The sequence below is a fragment of the Gavialis gangeticus genome, unplaced genomic scaffold, assembly GCF_001723915.1.
Source record: "Gavialis gangeticus isolate Ggan-Ray unplaced genomic scaffold, GavGan_comp1, whole genome shotgun sequence".
Taxonomy (NCBI): Eukaryota; Metazoa; Chordata; order Crocodylia; family Gavialidae; genus Gavialis; species Gavialis gangeticus.
The window spans coordinates 906,177-924,062 of NW_017729029.1; the positions used below are offsets into that span (position 1 = coordinate 906,177).

General features: G+C 41.8%; 1 protein-coding gene across 2 annotated transcripts in view; it reads right to left on the reverse strand.

Annotated features, from left to right (window-relative positions):
- Positions 1-3,356: 3,356 nt before the first annotated feature.
- LOC109300453 (heat shock factor protein 3-like) overlaps positions 3,357-17,886 on the reverse strand; it is a 29,431-nt gene continuing 14,901 nt past the window's right edge. The window contains exons 6-13 of one of the 2 annotated variants that reach the window (XM_019521091.1): positions 16,395-16,456; positions 14,851-14,932; positions 13,997-14,130; positions 12,653-12,901; positions 11,249-11,354; positions 10,301-10,366; positions 7,534-7,600; positions 3,357-5,954 (exon numbers count right to left, since the gene is read on the reverse strand). In XM_019521091.1, the coding sequence (XP_019376636.1) occupies positions 5,623-5,954; positions 7,534-7,600; positions 10,301-10,366; positions 11,249-11,354; positions 12,653-12,901; positions 13,997-14,130; positions 14,851-14,932; positions 16,395-16,456 (1,098 nt within the window). In that variant the 3' untranslated portion in view covers positions 3,357-5,622. Of the gene's footprint in view, positions 5,955-7,533; positions 7,601-10,300; positions 10,367-11,248; positions 11,355-12,652; positions 12,902-13,996; positions 14,134-14,850; positions 14,933-16,394; positions 16,457-17,886 lie in introns of both variants that reach the window. The other variant, XM_019521090.1, reaches the window with a different exon arrangement.

Below are 17,886 nucleotides of genomic sequence, written 5' to 3' on the forward strand. Positions count from 1 at the left end.
CATCCCAAGACAAATTTCACTACAGGATTTTTTTTTTTTTTAAATAACCTGCGAATATTCTTGAAATTGCCGTAGAGAAGGTAATGTCATATAAGACATGGAAATATACATATTCAGGTAGAATCAAGCAACTTATCTAGCGATCACCTATTTCAGCTGGGGGAAGAAATATCATGAAGTTCAATAAAGATAAGTGAAAAGTCCTGCTCTTAGGATAGAACAATCCCATGCTCCAGGACAGGTTAGGGACTGACTGCCTAAGCAGAAAAGGACCTGGGGGTTACACTGGAAAATAAGCTGAATATTAGCCAACAGCGTACCCACTTTTTAAAATTTAGTTTCAAGAGCAAAATTAGTTCTGAATTCTATTGGGCAAAGCCCAATTGTCTAGTTCCAAATTTCAACTGTCAATCGTGCAAGTCTGTGGCTCTACCACTAGGCAAGTATCCTCCTTCCCACACCGATCAGTCTGGGGCTTCAGATGCTTCCCAGATCTGTGGCTTCAGATGCTCCCCAGATCTGTGGCAGGTATTCTATATGCAAGACCAGGGCTCAGAGACCCTGGCGTTTGTATGTCCCCATGTCTCATTTTCTCCTAGCCAAAAAGCCAGGGAGCAAGCCATGAGAAAAAACAAGAAAGCGGTTTCCCATTGCCACAAAATTGTGTAGTTGGGTTTCCCGCATTTAGGGAAACTTGCAAGGAGTCAGCCTGCTTAGAGTGCCATGGACAGGTCTCACTCTGGGAGAACCACCTTGGGGAAAATCACAGGGGTCAGCATGCCCTGAGAGGGACAGGCCTTACCCTGAGAAAGCAATCTTGTTGATCGTAGTGTCTCCCCACCTTGCTGATCATGGCATCTCTCCTGAAGAAGGCTAAAGACAATACTGGGCTGCATTAGTAGGAATATTGCCAGCAGATGAAGGGAAGTGATTTCTCTCTATTTGGCACCGGTGAGGCCACATCTGGAGTATTGTGTTCAGTTCTGGGCTCCCCACTACAGAAAGGATGTGGACAAATTGGAATGTGGACAAAGTCCAGCAGAGGGCAACGAAAATTGTTAGGGGGCTAGTGAACACGACTTATGATGAGAGGCTGAGTGAGCTGGGCTTATTTAGTCTGGAGAAGAGAAGACCGAGGGGATTTAATAGTAGCCTTCAAATACCTGCAGGGGAGTTTGAAAGAGGATGGAGCAGGACTGTTCTCAGTGGTGGCAGATGACAGAACAAGGAGCAGCAGAACAGTCTCCAGCAAGGGAAGTTTAAATTAGGTATTAGGAAAAAAATGCTCACTAGGAGGGGAATAAAGCACGCTAGGAGAGGAGTAATACTCACTAGGAGGGGAATAAAGCACGCAAACAGGCTACCTACCCAGAGAGGTTGCAGAATCTCCATCTTTAAGGTTTTTAAGATCCAGCTAGACAAAGGCTTGGCTGGGATGATGTAGCAGGGATGGTCCTGCTTTGATTTGGGGATGGACTAGATGACCTCCAGAGGTCCCTCCCTACCCTAGTTTTCTATCATCTGGTCATAGAGTCATTTTACAGAAGGGAACAAGCAGGCAACAGCACTACAATGAATGCATCAAGAAGGTCCCTAGAGAATGCTGCGAGTGTTTTCCAGTCAGAAGCAAAACCCAAGCCTTTCTGCAGGGAGTGAAAATTTTAGCAAATGTAATTAAAAAAAAAGAAAAAAAAAGAGTAAAATAAAAAGCAAACTATTTCAAAGGATAAACAAATGGTTCCTTTCATCAGAACAGACCTTTTCAAACTTTAACTAAAACAAAATGTAGAATAAAAAAAAGAAAAAAAAAAAAGAAAAAAAATGTGGTTTTAGCAAAACAGAAAAAACAAAAAACACGCCTCCCACAAAACAGGAAACCTAAATTCCACTCTGAGGAAATTTTTCACAAGTTTTTTTTCCTCAGTCACAATTTCAAAATGTCTCTCCTTCGATGAAGATGATCTGTGTGTACTGGGTTGACACTAACAATTTAACCCTGGTCCACACATTGTGAAAGTGAATTTGGTAAATATTACCACACTTCCTTACTAGGAAATAAGTATTGCTGAATCACTGCAATACTTACTGCAAGACTGAGAGGAAAAATGCCCATGTAACAAATTGGTGTCTCTCCCTTCCTCACTTCTCCTAAGGTGTCACCATTTGGGACAATTGCCTTGGGAAAAAGATCAGAGAAGCCCCAGATGGTTGAAATTAATACAATAGAGAGAACGTTGTTTTAAGGGCAAAGAAAATCCATCTGATAGACTCCATATTTTTTGTTGTTTTTTCCCCACTGGATCTCAAACTCAACAGTAACAAAAATACCAGATGTTCCCATGCCACTGGTTTGCATCTCTTCTACCTACCTACATATTAACATTTAGATCTCTAGGGGTGGTGACTTTGGTCTCACCTAAAAGTGCAGACCATTTTGCTGGTGGGCTGTGCCCATGAATCCCAATCGGTCATCAAGCAGGCTACGTCTTTCCCAAACTTACCAAGTAGCAGGTGAGCTGTGCTCAGTACAGCAGGTGCTCTCTCACCAGTATTCCTTCCAATATCCTTTTATTTTTACTTCTGATGTCATGCCCTATTTTCATGGGTTCCATAGATTTAGCTCATTTCCATGAGCTAACTCTCCATCTCCGAAAGGCATGTCATTTTGCATTGGGGGCCCCCCATCATGGACAGCAGGTAGTGCTATGGGAAAGAAACCAGCCTAATTTTGCTTTACATTATGAAACTGGTCTGACTTTTGTCCCAAGATGAAACTGGAGCCAAATGAGGGTTACAAACATAGGAAGATGATTCAAACGTCCTCATAATTTTTCAACATTTGGGAGCTGTCACGTGAAACTCATTACTGTGCAATACACTGTAGGTTAATTTTTAGGAAACCTCATCACAGTATGTTTTGCAACAAAGCTTCAATGTATTATTTTTGTCTTGCCGTTCCCTTCCCAACTATTAACGTAACTTCTTAAAATTCAAAGGCTAATGTCCTGCAGAAGCCAATAAAAAAAACTTTCCCCTTCCTTATGGGCTTACCACTTGCCAACTGCACTCACTCCAAACTGGTTCCCATTACACAAAGATGCAGCATGCTTTCCCCAGTTTTTTGATTCTTTGCCATACTCATTCAGGACAAGAACCATCTAGTGCACCATCTCCTTTTATGTTATGTGTTGCTGACCGCTCTTTCAGTAGCACATCCTTTGGAAGTCTTGGCACTTCAGCAATACTGAAGAGGGAGCCTTCTCTTGCTACCGATGGGCTTGATGCACCCCCTTGAGAAATCATGCAACAGATGCGTGATGATAAACACACACAATAAAAGATGAGACAAGCAGTGCTGATTTTACAATCCTGGAATTTAATTACTTCAATGCGTGTGCCTCCTCATTGCCCAACCTCCCATCTAGAATATGCTGATGTCAGGAAGCATATACATTTCCAAAACATGATCATGAACAAAACATCATCAGCAGTTTCCATTTCCTTTTTAACATAGGTGTTCTAGCTTGTTAAGCATGTTCTTAAAAAAAAGAGGGGGAAGGGGTGGAAGAAACCGACACAAGACAAAAAAAAATGTTTGCAGTGATGTGGAAAGCGGCTAGGTTCAGCTAATGAGTCCAGAAAAAAATGAAAGAAAACAGCACCTCACCAAAAAAGGGGAAAAAATAAAAAATAAAGACAGTAGCAGAAAGTGCAGCTATTTAAATCAACCTTGCTTAGATCAGAAATGATACAAGACCAGACACTTCCTGATTTGTGTCATTTGGAATTGGTTTGAAACAGCACCAGAAAAATCTGGTCTATGCTGCATTGCTCCTGCAGAACAAATTAATGTATTACAAAAAAATAGCACGAAGCTACAACATGCACATACTCCTTCCCCCACCCACCTGCTTCTAAAGTTCAACTAAAAGGCTGTAGACCATTTCACTCTCCCTTAAAAAACAACAAGCCTGCCTGGGACACCGCATATTTAAAGAGACAGCAATTAAAAATATAAAACATGAAAAAGAATATAAGTAAAGGACACATTACAAAAATACTGAAATAATTAACTCAGCAACACTGAGGGTATGCACATGCACAACACACACTAGAAACATTGCTCTTCTTGTTAACTCAAAGACCCAGCAACAAAACGAACATAAACAAGGTTCCCCACACACCCAACATGTAACTTGCATTGTTCCAGATAGATTCATTTTGCACCTACTCAAGTTAGTCTTGCTAGCCGTTCCATGTTTCAATTAAGGTGACCTGGGTTCTTGACAGTTTAAGATGAAATAAAAATATTTCATAGCAATCCTGTGGGTGAAACTGGTAATTCTGTAATATTACAGAAGTAAGTCTTTGCTCAGCTCCTGCAACGAACTCACTATTACTCTGCATCACAAGCTCCAAGTGCAGGATATTACAAGCCTAACTACAGGACTGTGCATCAAACCCAGTCCTAACATGTTATGGCACTAATACACACTGACTTTCCAGAGTTGCTTAGGGACAACAGCTTGCCACGCAGTACAGAAATGTTGTTTTTGTGCTCAGATGGAAGCGATTTTATAGGATAAGCCTTTTTTTCTTTTTTAAATAATGGAGCGGGAAGTGGTTCCACGAATTTGCCAGTTTCACCACAGGGAGTTCTTTGGCTAAGGCAGAGTGCAAAAATCGGGCCCAGTGTTTCAGAGCACCATGTGAACAAGAGGATATTGCAGGTAGAAGAGAGGAGCATTGAGGAGATGTTCTATGATAACAAAGATCAACATCGTGCAGCTGTTTCTGGTTTGTCCAAGTGAGCTGCAAGGGGCATAAAAACATTTGTCTTGCAAAAAGCACGCTTTTTGCATAGCAAGGACAGTTGCTGGATTTTGTCCAGTGTCTCCCAGACTGGTAAAATCCTTGCTTAAGGAGAACATACATGCAGGTCACTTATATGCAAGTTATGCCAGAGAACTCTTCATGCAGTGTGCATGAGAAATAAGCTTTAGGTAAAGTGCAGAACCAACAAAACATTTATAACTGTAGCAATGAACAGCCATCAGCATGCCCTAAAGTAATACACCATGTTAAAAAATACCATTTTCCATAGGAAAAGAAGTGTTGTCTATATTAAAAAGCCCAGGAGCAAATCCAGGAGTAGGAAAAAGGGCCCTAGACAGAAGCAAACAATCCAATCCAGACTTAATAAAAGAAGCATCTCCCGGCTTAGTAGACAAGTCCCCTAATGAAATAGGCTCTGAAGATAGTACAGGCCAGGTTACAATACTCCATACTGTGTTACTGGCCAGCTAAAAATTGCTAATCTTTACAATGGAATAAAGATTCTTTCTTGCAATGAAATCATTGTATAAAAAAAGTTGTATTTATGTGGAGTTTGATCATCTCCCTGTGGTACCTTCAGTGCTGTGCAGCTCTTGTCTTACGCTTGCTTCCATCTTTCTTCCTGGATTGCAGGAATAAAGTCCTTCCAATGTTTTTGTAGACTACCAGGCCCAGGAGGATGGTGGGAGGGGGAGTAGAAGAGGGTGACAAAGCTTCTTGCTGATTCTTGTACCATTTCTGCACATTTTATGGCAGGAAGCTGAGTTTAGGAAGGTTTTTCCACGTTCAAGTAGTTTCTATCTCTGAGGCCTCTTCTATAAAGTTAGCAACAGGACTGAGGAGTAAGAGTGGGAACAGTTTATACTCCCCATTTGCATCTTCTGAGAGCAAGGGCTGGTCACCCATTCCCAGTATATCTGGAGGCTCGGCTTGGTTTGCTGGAGCTCCCACTGAGGAGGCTATTTCACTACTTGAGGAAAGAGAAATCATGGGTTTCTCCTCCAACGGGGTTAGAAGGAGATCTTTAGGATCCTCCATCTTTCCTGAACTTTCAATTGAAGGCAATTCTTCGAGAAACGAAAGCAAAGGATTGCCCCTGTACTGTATCACCTGCATGTCTGTTGAAAAAAAAGACAACAAATCAAAACTAGTAAGATTGATAAGAGGTGCAAGAGTAAGGTCTTATCCAAAAGGAATACAAGGAATTACTTGATAAGTTCTTTACTTGGAAAAACAAACAAACAAACAAAAAAAACCAGACCAGCATGACCAAATTTTGAGCCACAACCAAGAGGATCCAAGGACTGCAATTAAAGCTTGCATTAAGTAAGTAGGATGTGGCAGACTGTCTTCAGCCTGATGATAATCACTGGGTGCATCAACACATGTGATTATGGTGAAAGAATAGACACACCTGGGAGCAATGTACATGTGCACCCAGGGTAGCAACAATTGAAGCTGGGGCGGAGCAGGGTTGGGCTGGCAGGGGACACATGGGGCCAACTCTGGGCTCTGGTGTCAGGGATGGCTGGGGCACAAGGATGCCCAAAGTGCAGAACCATGTGGCTATGCAACAGGCAGGAGTCTGGCTACCTGCTGCTTGGGCTGACTGGGTGCAATTTATGCCCAGTCAGCATCCACACGTGTGTTAATTACTCCACCATAAGATAATACTGTCCCTGACAGTGCTATCTTACAGTGGTGTTTAGCTTCCCACAGTCTAATAGTGTCACACATGTAGACTGTGACACTTTACTTTGTAGCAAATTAGGCTACTGCGCAGTAAAGCATGTGTAGATGCAACCACTGAGTGTAATGCATGCACTGGAGTCTAGCCTGCCTGCTGGCTATTGTTACATTATTTAGATGGTCTCCCTTGCTATTCTCCACAGTTGCTGTTAAATTTTAAAACTCGTTAATTCAAACACATTATGTCATTTTCTGTTTCTTCAACCCTGTAAGTGGCTGTCTGTCCTCAAATCTTCAAATCTGAAGACATGCTAGGCCTTGAAGGTAGTGAATTAAAGGAAGTTTTCTCTTCCTGTTCTCTCTCACTCTGAATCTAGTCACCTTCTCACCATCTGCCCCTGCTGCACTCCTTTCAACTTCATACCTGCTGCCAGGTTGCACCCTCTGCATTGAGCAACTCTCATTTTTCATTTAATCAAGGTTCATCCTTCTCCCCAACATTCCTCCTTTTGTGAGGCTTTCCATTTCTCTCTCATTGTGTATTTGAAGTTCCCCTGCCTTTCCTATTAAGTTAAGGCAGAGACCAAGGCAGTTCCTTAGGCTGGGAGCATGTACTCTAAGTTTAAAGTGCACTAACCACGCTCCATTACAGGCATGGATGGAGCAATGTATTCTTCAGAGCTGTAACCTGAGCCCCACTTCCATTAAGAATGGCAGCTGGTCTCCTCTCCAATAACACCAAGGTGGATTAGCATGTGGCCAGGGCAGATGGGAAAAGGCAACAATGAAATCCAGAATCCAAGAAAATGGTGCTACCTTAAACCCTCAAGAGATTCAGTTTAGTCTATAAATTCCCACAAGCCATCAACCCCCTCCCCCCCACAAAAGCCTTAACCATAGAACAGATTGGCTCACAAATATAGATGTAATGCACACTAAGAAAGCTACACACTAATTTGTTTGCAGCATAAATTGTAGGCAAGTTCCCAGGATTTGTCTGCTGCCCACCTTTGTTTCCTGATGTTTCCCCCTCAGTTGCTGCTAGCTCTTCAGTGCTGTCGGGCAATTTCTCAAGCTAAAGGGGAAGAAAATACATAGTAAAGCATCATGTATAGTAGTATTTTTTTTTTTTATTAGCAAGTTAAATGAAGAGGACGTAAAGGAGAGGACAAGCACTCACATCATTAATCAAAACCCATATATACTTCCTCTCCCTGTAAGCTCTCATCAATCCGAATAAAATGAAAGCAGGTTTTCATCCCCCCAAAGAAGTCTATTAGCCGCCAATGAGGGCATTGGGGGGAAGGGGGTGGAGAAAATCAGATAGGATTGGTGCTACATGGATGAAAACGTTCCCCATCCAATTTTGGAAGAATCTGCTTTGTAGAAAAAACATTCCCCCATACAGATTTATTTCATCCTAAAACAGGAAGCTCTATTATTCAGCATGATGGCCCATGATAGAAATGTTTTAAGTAATATTTGAAAGTTAAATCCAGCTGATAAAAGCTGCCAACATTTTACTCCGAGTTATCTGATCCAAAAAACAAACTGGCAAAGAAGTTTGTTTGAAAAACAAAAGGGTTCTTTTTAAAAGTTTGTATAATGAGAATCCATATTCACACAAGTTGTCACGGCAGAAAAGGAATTTAAGAACTAGTCTAATGAAACCACGCACACATGGCAGGTGTCTCCCCTCAGAAATATACTGGGAAGATGCATATGATAAAAAACAAAAACAAAAACAAAAAACTTTATTGGGGTTTTCTGGTCGCTGTGAAGATATAGCATAAAGTTTTTCAGCAAATATGTCTTCTTTATTCCCCTCAGTTTGCTCACACCCATGCTAACCAGATGTTAAAAAAAGTGATCTTGTTTCAAAAGCTGATCAGTCCCACTGGTTCTTCAATGCTTGAGAATAATCAAAGTACAAAAACCCAAGCCAATGAACTGTGGTTAAATACTTGCCATTCATTTGGTTTCAGTGTTCTTAACGTACGTTGGGACTTTTTTTTAGCTCCATTAATCACCAATGAGCTGAGAGCTAGGAATATAAAGTACTGTCCAGTGCACACAGATGAATGAGGGGTGTAGGCTGCAGCCATGCTGGTCTAAAGACATAGGCAGACAAGGTTCTTTGGGTAAATCCAATATCGTTTATTAAACCAACTCAAATAGTTGGAAAAAATATTCTTAGGAAGTTTTTGGGCAAAAACACCCTTCTCGTCAGGCTGAGAAAGTGATGCTTCCTCAGCCTGATGAAGGGTGCTTGTGCCTGAAAGATTGCTAAGAAGAATTTTTCTGACTATTTGAGTTGGTCTAATAAAAGATATTGGATTTACCCAAAGAACCTTGTCTTCCAGAGATGACTGATTGATTTTTGGAATTCCTTTCTATTCCACGGTAACTTATTTGTAAATAGGTTCCCCTACTCCAATATTTCCCCAGCTGCATTCAGAAATTAAATGTTACACATGGCAAAATGAAGGCATAAATAGTAGGGCTGTGCGAAGCTTTGGGTGCTTATTTGGAGGAGCTATGGCCCGTTTCAGCCCCTGAATCTCCAAATCTGAATCAAATCGGGGAGTAATCTCCAAATCAATTCAGAAAAGTTTCCAAGAGCTTCAGTGATTTGGGCAGTCTCTGGCTTGCTGCAGCAGGGAGCTGCCATGCCAGTAAGTAGGGGGCAGGTGGCTGGAGGAGCAGAGAGGGGGACCATGCGGAGGACCCCTGCCAGGCCCCACCCCTGCTCCCCCAAACCCTCTTAGTATCCCCCGACCCCTGCCCGCTCCCCCAGTCCTGCCATGGCTGTCCTGCTTAGCTGCAGCTCCCAGTTGTTTAAAAAACCCCACTCACAGGCTGCTGCTAGTCAGGGGGGCGAGCCCTGTTGCCCCCTGCTGCATGAGGGGCTCTGTCACGAGCCCCCCAACCTTCACCCTCTCTCCCAGCCCCCCATGGTTGCCCTGCCCACCTCAGCTCCCAGCCCTTTAAAAAAAACAAAAAAACCCCAAATCCCCCCCTGAACTCAATGGCTGCTACAGTGGCCTCGGAGTTTCTTGGGGCTTGTGACAAAGCCCCCCTCCCCACAGCGTGGGACAGCAGGAGGCAGCAGGAATTGCCCCCTGCCTGGCAAGAGCCAGTGAATCAGGGCTTTTGTTTTTTGTTTTTTTTTAAAGGGCTGGGAGGTGGGGCAGACGGGGCAGCTGTGGGGAGGGGGCTGGGAGAGCAGGCAGGGGCCAGGAGGCTCGTGGCAGAGCCCATCATGCATTATGGGACAGTAGGGGGGCAGTGGGGATTGCCCCCTTGCCTGGCAGCAGCCAATGAGTGAGGACTTTTTTTTTTTTTTCTTCAAAGAGCCGGGAGCTAGGGCTGGGCAGGGGATGGAGCCTGTGTGATGCTGAATCTCCAAATCTGATTTGGCCGAATCAATTCAAGACAGCAATTCAAATCACCGAATTGAATCACTGTCCCCCGAACTGGCTGAATCCAAATCCGAAGCGAATACTAGCCATTTCACACAGGCCTAATAAATAGAAGCGCAACATTTTTCAAATAAAGTACATTAACAAGGCATATAACAGGCATCACAAAGTGCTTATGCAAAATGCAAACACCTGAGAATTTAAAAAACAGATCTGGTTTGATTTCAAATTCATGGTTATTTGTGCCTTTCCACCAAAGGAAAAAACAAATGTATAAAACGCCTTATTAATTGCCAGTCAGCTAAGATTCATCCCTTTTGTTCATCACCTCATCAATCTCTCTCACCACTTACATTCTCTGCACTGGAGGAAGCATCCATCAAATTCGCATCCAAGCCTAGAAGTTCTGGATTGCAGGTCTGAAGAAAAGGGACAGGATGTGAGATGTCTTCACAGAAAATCATGAGACTATGTAGGATCACAGAAGAGAGAAGGGAGAGTTCACACTGCAAAGGGCATCCTTGGCTATAGCAGGACACTCTCCTGTGTGTCACACTAAATTGTATTTACTTTATTGTAGAGCCTTCCAGCTTAAAAATCTAGAAGCATTTAGAAATTTTTCTTCACAAGCCTAGAATGTAAGACCTTTTTTTCACTTCTATCAGCAGCACTAATCTCCTATCAACCCCTAATCTTAAATACACCCATTATAAACAAACACTACCCTTCCCAATATATGGAAAGCAGAGAAAAATACGATACATAGTAGGTGCTTTTATGAGTTACTATATGGCACCACACTTTAGTCCTTCCTTTTGGAAGTACTAAAGCACAGATCAGTACAGGCAATTACTGGACCATGCACAAGGGTAGATGTTGTCACTATGTTGTCGTAGCAGTGTGCTATACCCAGGGAGCACACCTCTACAGCAATGTAGCTGGTGATTACGTGCAGACCTACATGATTGCTACATTGCCGTAGTGCGCTGTATGGCGATGCATAGATGCGCCCAGTATATCAGTGATACTTAAGAGTGCTGTGTTTCTCTGGAATGCCATAAGATCCTTTCCAGGGTGCTGAAGTGAATCACATTAGGAAAAGCTACACTTAGATTCATAAGATAAAACCAGAGATTTCCAGTGTCGAAAGACATTTTGACTTGTGGTCTTTGGAGAAGAGCTGTTCTATTATTTTTCTACAGCCAAGAAACAAACGAAAGCTAAGAGCCTGCATTGTTTCCCGAGGGATGCCTTAAATCTAATTAAGTTAAAAAAGTCCGCAAATGGAAATGGACACTTACATCGATATATGATTCAGAGCCAAAATTAAATTTCTTCCCAGATAGCATTGCTTGGAGCTCCTCAAGGCTGGCATCAATACAATTCAGGAAATCCTGAATCTCTTCCCTGGAAAAAAAAAATTAATACAAAATGCAACCATATGCCAACTACAGAGCAAGGTAGAAAGAATTCTAGCAAATGAGCTAGTTGCCAAGTATTCATTATAGCCGTGGGGAAAAAAACAGAACTCCATACAATAAAGGCAGTCAGGACCTAGAACAGGTTCTTGTTAGCTACACAAAAAAGTCTCCTGGTCTCCCACCCCACAATTCAGTGTCTGGCACTATACAGTCCTATCTTACCAAACGCACACTGAACAGGCTGGTGAGACTTAACAGGTACCCTGGAACAGGTGGGAACTTAGATTTGTCACTGGTATTTTGGAAAATTACTTTTTCCATCAGATGTCTCTTTCATACTAGATTTCTATTCCAGTATGTATGAGAGAAGGAAAGTGGGAGAGAGAATAAGATACTGTCAGGACCCCAATGGTATAAGCATGGCTAATTTTCCATTAAAAGTAGAGGTAAAAAGGCATTCTTGCCATGTAAAACTTGGCTGACAATGGGCTTAGAGGAGTTTGGGCTGAAACTGAAGCACAGCAAGATGGAATGGATGGTAGGGGCTTGAAAAGGAATGTATGTATGACCAGGTATGTAGGACTCCTATACTCAAGACCTGAAGCAATGAAGCAAAAGTGGCAATGTAAGGGCACTTGTTTCACTGCCTACTAAAGATAAAGCAGAGGCTTGTTTTCAGCCACCAGTGCTAAAGCATTCATAGCCAACTTGCTGATCCAGAACTGACCAATGCTGCTCATGACTCTCTAATTAGTTATTTCGCTTACATCAAGCACTACAGGGAACAACTGGTAAAGGACCCTTAGAACCAGCACTTGTGCAAGTAGTTCCAGCAGCTGGCACTATTACATGATTTTTTTTTTTATCACCTTCACTGGCTTCCCATTTCCTGTTGGGTGCACATCAAGATGCTGATTTCTTTTTTAAAGCCTTCTTATATACAGTATGAGTCCTGACACTCAGAAACTACCCCATTCCCTGCAAGAAGGAATCTTTCAAATTTCAACATCCTTACAGAATGACCCTCAGCTAGACATCTGCTCCACCTGCTCAGCAGGCACAGTTTGTTGGGTTTGAATGCACGGTACAAGATTCAGCCCTTTTCCAAAAAAATTTGAAATTTTTGAAGTTATGTTTAAGGGAGGAAACAGAGGAAATATTATCATATTCCATTATCTACAAACCTCTAAGACTCCTTTATAACCTCCAAGATGCCTTTATAAAATCAACACAAATGATAAGAATACAAGCATGTATCGAAATTGTTAACACCGTATTCCATACCTGTCCAACAGACTATCACTTTGGGTTGCAGAGCTGCTCTCATTCAAGATAGACTCTATCATGGAAGCAGGGTCTTCTGGAGAATTAGTCTGTGGAGCATACAACTCTACCACATCCTTTTCTATTTCACAAGATTTGCTGCCATTGTCAATGACCTGAACTGGACAATGTGGTTCCACAGGATGGAACTCAACAGACGGTGATGCTTCCTGGGCAGTTGAGTCTGACTGTTGAACTGCTTGGGTCTCTCTGGGAAATACAGTGCATAATAAAATGAAACTTAGAATAGCTCAGCTTCTGCAGTATGTCTCACTGTAGGTTTAATATTTCAAATGTCAACGCCTTTTCTGATTTAAGGCCAAGTCCTGTGAATTCACAAATAACCTGGTTTCTTTGTAAGAGATTACAAAACACAGAAAATGCTTTCATCATAGACAATCAGTTCAGCAGAAAATTCTACTTTGCCAAAATGGAAGCGTCTGAAGGTGGGGAAACAGTAGTGCCCCACACGTCCTCCTCCTCCAAAAAAAAATTGGGGAACATGATAGTTAGACCCTTGAAATTCCCAAGACCTGAAGCAGGGTCACACATTTGGCATTGGATATTAACAGCAGCTATCCAGGATAGGGGACACAGGCAGGTTTGCAGAATCCAGGCTTTACATAACACTTAGTTTAGTCACAAACTGTTTTCACCGGGGACCAACATCCTTTTCCTGACACTAACTAAAATGAACAACAAATGCTGGTTTCCTTCTTTCTTAGTTTCCAATACCTTAAGCTTTGCTGCATTTTGTAAATATCTGTCAGGCTACAGAGTTTTTAGTTCATTTGGGCTAATATGATGCAGGCTCTGAAGCCTTTCTTTCATTGTGGTATGACACTCTTGTACTTGTTTCTTTTATTGCTCCTCCCAGACATTCTACAAGGGTCTGAGGCTGAATGCACAAGAGTTTCTTCCCTTTAAACAATTTGTTCTGCATAACATGGTCAGCTAACTGCTATTAGCACAGTACTAATGTGCCATATCTCCCTATTTTGCCAAATGCTTCAGCATGTTCTTAATTATTAAGTGAGCACATGATTGGACTGAATTAAATTCAAGGTTTGAACTTTGATTCAAAATGAAGCTATCTGCATTCATGAAAGAAAGAAAAAGCTCTAAGGCTGTTGCTAAAAAAAGGCTTCTGTGACACACCAGAAAGCTGATTCTTTAACACCTTAACCTGGGAGTACATAGATGTATTTGAAAACTGAGATGGGCTATTCCATTTTTATGTTCAAGAAATAAACACAAGTGTTAAACAGGACTTAGGTGCAAACCATTTTATGTTTTCATTCATACCCATCATTTCCACTCGTGTGCTCTACTGCAAGCAACCCTTCTGTGGCACTGTCCAGAGTGTTGGTGACATCTCGAATGATGATGCCCTTACCATTATCATCCTCACTGTCTGAGGTATGTCCAGAAATAGCTACCTGCTTGGTAGAGGAAACAATAAAAAAATAAATCAGTGATTTGGCCTATTCAGTGCCAGGTCTTCATTCTTACTGCTAATGTTTATTTTCCCATTCAGATTTTTCTATTTCCATCGTTTTGGAGACACATAAATGGTTTAACTCAGGGGTGTTAAACTTACCCAGCTCCTGGGCCAGATGAGTGGTATGGGATTAGTCTACAGGCCTGATCAGGCCACTGACTCCCACTTCCTCCCTTTTCCCCCTCCCTCTCCTGCTCACCTCCATACCTGTCCAGCAGCTGCTGCAGCTAGTCTGAAATCTGTGCTGCATGTGCCTGAAGCAGTCAGAAGTGCTGCTGCTTACAGTACAGTCTGGCCAGAGCAGCAGCTGTGCTGCATATGGTGGCTGCCCAGGCCAGATAATGGTCACATGATGCCTGTTGCAGCTAGTCCAAGACCCACACTACACATGGTGCCTGTGAGTGGTGTGCTGGCTAGATCCAGCCCGCAGACTGGCCCTGCGTCCCATACGGGTCTGCTCAAACCCAAGGGCAGTGACAGGGGTTGGATGGTGGGGCTTTGCAGGCTGTGCATTTGACACCCCTGATTTAACCCTTTGCAAATCAGATTCTAAAGTATTTAACTACAGCTGAGAATATTCATGTTTATAAGATCATTTATTAGACTGTATACCCATGAGCACATCTAGCCCAGTGCTCCTGTCCCTGTCAAAACTTACTGTTTCACCATTCTCCACAGGTATGCGAACATATTGACAGCTGTATTTGGAAGGTGAAGCACCTGAAGCATCTGTCAAAGACCTGAGAAATGACAATACACTCTTAAAGCATGATTAAAATATAATGTAATTTTTAGCAATGTCTGATTTCAAACAACAAACAAATAGCAGCTCTTGCTGAAACTACCTAGTTTTGTGAAGACAGGGATGCTATTTAAGTGACACAGAACAATCAAGTAGGTCATTTTCCAGCCCTCCTAGAAAGTGGATGAAACTTTCAGTGCATACTCTGTTCACCCTGTCAAGTGCAGGTGGTAGAGAGAAGTGATCTTAAGATTTTCAAGACTTTCAAATCTATGTCTGGGAAGGGGTGAGGATTTGTTTAAACTTGGTGATTTTATACCATTTCTACTTAAATTGTACAACTCTAGATATTCCCTCCCCCATCTTTTCACAGTCCATTTTTAAGAAAAATAAATCAGCAAACAGGAAATTTTGGATATAAATTTTGGTATGTACTTGCGTTTTTAGTTATCTTTAAAAAAGCAGACTTCCATTGGTTGATAAATACAGCTTTCATTCTGAATTTGGAGCATTTTTTTCTTAGCTGTACATGTGTATTTAAGAAAACAGCTTAAGATTTTTTTTTACTATGTCTAAAAATAGTTAACGATTTTTTTTTTTAAACTAGATGGCTTTTTCTATACTCCTGGTTTGTACTTACCTCTATTTAGATGTGAGCTGACACTGTTCAATATTCAGAAAATGCGTTTTTAAACTGTTTTATTACACTTTTTTTTTTTTTTTACATATGAATGTATTTTTTTTTAAAAAGTACTGTGTTTTGTATTTAAGACTGATTTATTAAAATAAACTATAGCGCATTTATACACGTACTTTTCTGTCCCAAACCATACCCGAGATCTGCCGCTTCGGAATTGAGTTTGCTCCATATGTGAGCTGAGGTGAACTGCACTGCACGCATTTGAGTAAGTGACAAAAAGCGTGTCAGCGTGTAGAAAATGCCAGCAGCATGCTTTTGAACCAAAGCACCTCCAATGTGTTTTAGTTCAAAAGTGTACCACTGCCATTTTCTTGGCAATGATGCGCATTTTGCCGCTTATATACAACTGCAAGCGTTGCAACACCGGGCTCTTTTCAAAGCACCCAGCTCTTGCATGTATAAAAATACCCACTGTGTTTAGAGGAAATTGAACCAATTGTTTCTGATCAATGTTTTTCAAAATGTTAGGAGTTGGTCTCATTCCCACATCTAATTTATATTCATAATTTTAAAGAGAACAAGGTCTCCCAAATTTGAACATTCTAGTCATTGCACTAAACTAAAGTTAGCATTCTCTCTGTACTTCCACTAAATAAAGTCAGGTGCTTCATCAGCAACTTCTACCAGCTTATTGATTTGATTTTCTTGAACTCTACAAATATGTACTGCTTTAATAGTATTTCAACAGAAACATTTGTGCAAATGCCTGAACTTAAGAAAATTCTTTTTTTAATGAACTTGTTAAACACCTGACAGTTACCTTTTCCTCTTCACTCCCACAATATAATTTCCTCTCATCAAACTTAGGATAAATTGTAGGATCTGAGAAAACAGATGAAAATATAATTAGCACACAGACTAATATCCAGATTTGACTCAGTACAATTCTGTACAAGCATAGATAAATACTATGATATACAAAGCATAGCTATAGAATTAGTGATGGATTAATTGTAGGTAAATTTAATGCAGCCAATACCTACTTGTACTGGCCTTCATACTAGGAAAAAAACCCCCTGAATTTGCCCCCCAAATTAAATTATCCCAGTTAGGAATACTTTTAACCCTCTCTTCTGAACTTAAGATTGATAAGGTTTGTGGAATACTGGACTCAGGCTGCTTGCAGATGTTTAAAAAAAAAAATTGCTTTACCAGAAGCTCCTGAGTTACTTCAACCCAGCTCTGCAGCATCTGTAAAGATTAAGCAGTTCAGCAGGGCTTTTTTGATCTTTTAGCTGAAGCTGATTCAATCAGCTATTAGATAACAGCAGCAAAAAAGCCCCACTAAAGCACTCGATCTTTACAGACACAGGGTGAGACAGGCTGAAGTAATGCACTGCCTCTTTTGGGCATGCATGGGAATGTGCCATATTTAAAGTAAAGTGCCATTTCTGGGTGTTTTTTTACATCTGCCAGCACCACCAGTGACCAAGCTGGTCTGTTCCAGACCTACAATCCTCTCTGATCGACCAACATCCAACATTAACTATCATCAGGGACAGGACAGCAGACAAGGGAGCTGCTTTACAGAAGTGATTCCTATATTTGAAGCTTCACAATTTCTCACTGGCTTTGTTAATTTCAACGTTAAGTATGCTCTGAATCTCCAAGATCTAATCCTACTTTCCCACAATTCCATCTTTCTGCTCGCCACTCAGAACCCTGCCATACCCAAACTGCCATCTGACACAGGGTCTATGAGGCCTCACAGTAAAGAAACAGATTAACCAGAGATTCACCCTGCTGTCTGATGGTCTTTGCTCCAAAAGATTCAGCCTCTGTCTTTTTTACTTTTTTTTTTTTTTAAAGACACGGTTAGTAGGGCTGTGTGAAGCTTTGGTTGCTGATTCGATTGAGCATAACCAGTGGCTGAATCTCTGAATCCAAATCGAATCAGGAGACCCTTTAATCTCGCTGAATTGAATCAGAACCCTTCAAATCAATTTGGAGAGATTTGATGATTTGGACACAGACAAAGCTTTAAAAGCTTTTTTTTACATACCTCAAGATACCAGGCAGCTCATGAATGCTATGATGCTGGGGTGGATGAAGTGTTCCACGGGAGCATGGGGGGGCTCCCTAGCATGCTCAGTGGTGGCCCCAGGAGAGGACCAGAAGTACTTCTGGTCCACTGCAGACCACACGGGGGACCGTCCCCCCACCCACCCAGCAACTGGTGCCTCCTGGGTCTGGGGGTCACCCAGCATCCCCCCGCAGCTGATCACCAAGCTGGGCGGATGTGTGTGTGTGTG